The sequence below is a fragment of the Nematolebias whitei genome, chromosome 8 (genome assembly GCF_014905685.2).
Source record: "Nematolebias whitei isolate Nwh7 chromosome 8, NemWhi1, whole genome shotgun sequence".
Classification (NCBI taxonomy): domain Eukaryota; kingdom Metazoa; phylum Chordata; class Actinopteri; order Cyprinodontiformes; family Rivulidae; genus Nematolebias; species Nematolebias whitei.
The window spans coordinates 43,756,835-43,761,480 of NC_056505.1; the positions used below are offsets into that span (position 1 = coordinate 43,756,835).

Genomic DNA, 4,646 nt, shown 5'->3' on the forward strand with positions numbered 1-4,646 from the left:
ATGAATGTGTGTGTAGTAGAGAGTTGTATGAATGTGTGTGTAGTAGAATGCTCTATGAATGTGTGTGTGTGTGTAGTAGAGTGCTGTATGAATGTGTGCGTGTATTTCATTCCTGTTTGTATGTGTGTGTAGTAGTAGAGTTGTATGAATGTGTGTGTGTAGTAGAGTTGTATGAATGTGTGTGTGTGTAGTAGTGCTGTATGAAAGTGTATGTGGAGGTAAATGAGGCACAGCATGTGTTAAGAGCTTTGAGGATCTTCATTAGATAGAAAGGTGTTATATTAAGTTCAGTACATTTATCTCAATTTTCACAAAAACAAAATCTTGAATAATCTTGAAATATAATCTGTGTTTAGTATGAATGTTGAGATATTTCACAGACTTGGAGAAAAATAATTTTGTAAAATAAGGAATAACTAAAGGGTGGTTTGACTATCATTAGGAACCAGATGTTTTCAGCTGTGAGTCTGTTGATTTGTGAAGCAGAAGCTGGATGGTTTGGGAACCTCTGCTCTGAAACACAAGGCATTTCGTAGTGGTGAGCTCTAGATGATCCAGGTGTGCAGCAGAGCATCCTGTGAACATCTGGAAACAGAGCAGTACCCATGAAGACTTACTCATCATGATGTCTTTCATAACGGACTGCAGAACCACCTCCTCAAAGATGTTCTCCACCAGGATGAAGCAGGAGTAGTCCTCAAAGATCAGCTCCTGGAAGCGTGGAAGCTCCTAGAGTTCACAGCAACAACAGGAGTCAAAGCTTGCGTCAAAGTTCTGGACACACAGGTGTCCTCAAAAAGAACAGGAACTCACAGAGGCGCAGGACGGGCCGAGCTGCTTCAGCATGTAGGGGATGAAGATCTGGAGGAGAGCCTCTCGGAAGAAACGCTTCCTCACCGTGCTGCTGTCATAGTCAAACTTCTGAATTGACATGAGAAACAGGAAACAGCTGTTAGGATGTGGCAACAATCAGTTTGTGAACTTTTGTTGCTGGAACTGTTTGCAGACCTCAGTTTGTTCTGTTCTTTAATGGGGACCCTCTGAAGGCAGCCCCCTATTATCCACCTGACAAGGGTCTTGCTCTTCTGTCAACTTTATTACAGCCCGAACCACAACGTGTCCCCCCCCCCCCCCCCACAAATGTTATATCAAAACGACCGGCTTGGCCCCGTGATGTGTGCTGTTACTTCTATTGGAGCTTTAAGTTACCATGGCAACGTAATTTGCAAACAAAGACGCCATTTTCACTTGAAAAACACTGACAGATTCTTCACAGCCTCTAACTGACACAGTGAGGTCACATAACCTAGAGTGAAGAGATCTCTGAACAAAACACTGAAGCTGTGTCCCAATCCAATGGCTGCATCCTTTTAAGGATCCGGCCTACCCGGTCGACGTAGGCTGGGTCCTTCAAAGACCACGTAGACCAGCGGCTGTGAACTGGGACAGGTCTAGCCTTCAGGGTTACGTCGGCATATGTCCTGTTGCCTAGCAACCGTGACAGTGCTCAACCGAAGAAAGAATGGAGATCAAAATTTTGTTGTTTTTACTGCGTTAATTCTAGAGGAAATACAGGAATTTATAGCTGCTGGCGGCATGTTTTGTAGCTTCTCCTGTGGGACAATCATATCCAGGTAACTTACCTTTCTTTTAGTCTACAAACTTTCAAAAAATAACTGTTAACTTCAGCTAATTTCATGGATAATTTCAGTGACTGACAGACTAATGTACAGGTCCTTCTAGAAAATTTAGCATATTGGGATAAAGGTCATTATTTTCCATAATGTAATGATAAAAATGAAACTTTCATATATTTCAGATTCATTGCACACCAACTGAAATATTTCAGGTCTTTAATTGTTTTAATACTGATGATTATGTCATACAGCTCATGAAAACCCAAAATGCTTGTCCCAAAAAATTAGCATATTTCATCCCACCAATGAAAGACACGTGTTTTTAATACAAAAAACGCCAACCTTCAAATAATCATGTTCAGTTATGCACTCAATACTTGGTTGGGAATCCTTTTGCATGAATGACTGCTTCAATGCGGCGTGGCATGGAGGCAATCAGCCTGTGGCACTGCTGAGGTGTTATGGAGGCCCAGGATGCTTCGATAGCGGCCTTAAGCTCATCCAGAGTGTTGGGTCTTGCGTCTCTCAACTTTCTCTTCACAATATCCCACAGGTTCTCTATGGGGTTCAGGTCAGGAGAGTTGGCAGGCCAATTGAGCACAGTAATACCATGGTCAGTAAACCATTTACCAGTGGTTTTGGCACTGTGAGCAGGTGCCAGGTTGTGCTGAAAAATGAAATCTTCATCTCCATAAAGCTTTTTAGCAGATGGAAGCATGGAGTGCTCCAAAATCTCCTGATAGCTAGCTGCATTGACCCTGCCCTTGATAAAACACAGTGGACCAACACCAGCAGCTGACATGACACCCCAGTGACTGTGGAAACTTGACACTGGACCTCAAACAATGTGAATTCTGTGTCTCCTCTCTTCCTCCAGGCTCTGGGACCTTGATTTCCAAAGCAAATGCAAAACTTACTGTAATCAGAGAACATAACTTTGGACCACTCAGCAGCAGTCCCAGGTGAGATGCTTCTGACGCAGTCTCTTGTTCAAGATTGGCTTGACCTGGGGAATGCGGCACCTGTAGCCCATTTCCTGCACACGCCTGTGCACGATGGCTCTGGATGTTTCTACTCCAGACTCAGTCCACTGCTTCCGCAGGTCCCCCAAGGTCTGGAATCGGCCCTTCTCCACAATCCTCCTCAGGGTCCGGTCACCTCTTCTCGTTGTGCAGCGTTTTCTGCCACACTTTTCCCTTCCCACAGACTTCCCACTGAGGTGCCTTGATACAGCACTCTGGGAACAGCCTATTCGTTCAGCAATTTCTTTCTGTGTCTTACCCTCTTGCTTGAGGGTGTCAATGATGGCCTTCTGGACAGCAGTCAGGTCGGCAGCCTTACCCATGATTGCGGTTTTGAGTAATGAACAAGGCTGGGAGTTTTTAAAAGCCTCAGGAATCTTTTGCAGGTGTTTAAAGTTACGTCGTTGATTCAGATGGTTAGGTTAATAGCTTGTTTAGAGAACCTTTTCATGAAAAAAAAAAAAAAAAAAAAAAAAAAAAAAAAAAAAAAAAAGCTGTATGCCATAATCATCAGTATTAAAACAATTAAAGACCTGAAATATTTCAGTTGGTGTGCAATGAATCTGAAATATATGAAAGTTTCATTTTTATCATTACATTATGGAAAATAATGACTTTTATCACAATATGCTAATTTTTTTAGAAGGACCTGTATATATATATATATATATATATATATACCTGTAAACTGGCTCTTGTGACAATACAGGTGTATTTAACATATTATGCCAAAAACAAGCAAACAGCTGTTTGATTTTTGGAGGCTTTAAAGGTACACTGTACAAATACAACTTAAAAAGTGTTCAGCCTACTTCAGTCCAAAGCTTTTGAATGTTTTTGTTTAATTTAGACTTCATTAAGATTCACTGAACTAATGCAGGATTTTATCATTCACTCTGTTGTTTTCTTTTCAGTTATGGATATTGTGGACCAGATAGAGGTTGTCCAATGGTAACTTTTGGCCCTCGGGCCATACGTTGCCCATGTCTGCTGTTGTGCAAATGAATTTTGAACTGTTGTTCTGACAGACCTTGTTCTGTTCAGTCTGAACTAACACTGGTTCTCTGTAAATGGTTGAGCCTTTTGCTCTTCACTCAGATGACCCAGAACTTCTGCGTCACGTCAGCACAACTCACATCATACAGCACCACATCCACGGCTTTCATTCAGGACAGAATAAGCTGGCGTGTTGAAGGGAAATAAAACAATGTGCAGACAGACACAAAAATAAACAAAACACATGATCTGACATATTAATGAAACAAATTATATTGAAGACTTTTGAGGTGGAATCAGCCAGTTGGCTTCCTGATCAGAGCAAGGACACACCTCTAAATCAACAGACTGAACTTATGAAAACTCATGTATATTCACCTATCTGTGTATGACTACTCATTTTTTATTTTCTGTAATGATTTTATTTAGTAGCTGCATGAAATTTTGTCCAGTATGTATTATTTGGTGTATTGTATGAACAATAACAAATATCATTTTAATACCTACAATATACCTATATGTGTGTTTTTTCTTCTTCTTTCGGCTGCTCCCTTCTTCAGGGGTCACCAAAGCGAACTAACTCGTGCAAAGACTTGGCAATAGTTTTTACACTGGAGGCCCTTCCTGATGCAACCACACACCACTGAGCTACCTCAGCCCTCTGTGTGGAGCAGAGAGCTGTCATCTAGAGGGTCCGGGGGGAGCAGATATTGGGGGTTAAGGGCCTTGTTCAAGGGCCCAGTGTGGGGCAGGTGAGGGTGAAGACAGGTGTGGGTGCTTCACTAATCCCATCCACATTTTGATGTTGTCAGTCTGGGTAGTTGAACCAACAACCTTCACAGGCCCACCTTCTCTAATCTCTGCTCCACCACTCCCCCATACCTACATACACACATACATACATATATGTATATATATATAATATAGTGTATATATACAGTATATATATATATATATATATATATATATATATATATATATATATATATAT

At 41.4% G+C, this 4,646-nt stretch overlaps 1 protein-coding gene across 1 annotated transcript in view; it reads right to left on the reverse strand.

The window, feature by feature from the left end:
• Positions 1-4,646, reverse strand: part of LOC119413696 (protein Niban 2) — a 53,279-nt gene that overhangs the window by 3,987 nt on the left and 44,646 nt on the right. Inside the window, exons 3-4 of the mRNA XM_037680751.1 lie at positions 814-921; positions 618-729 (exon numbers count right to left, since the gene is read on the reverse strand). Coding sequence (XP_037536679.1) covers positions 618-729; positions 814-921 — 220 coding nt within the window. The remainder of the gene's footprint in view (positions 1-617; positions 730-813; positions 922-4,646) is intronic.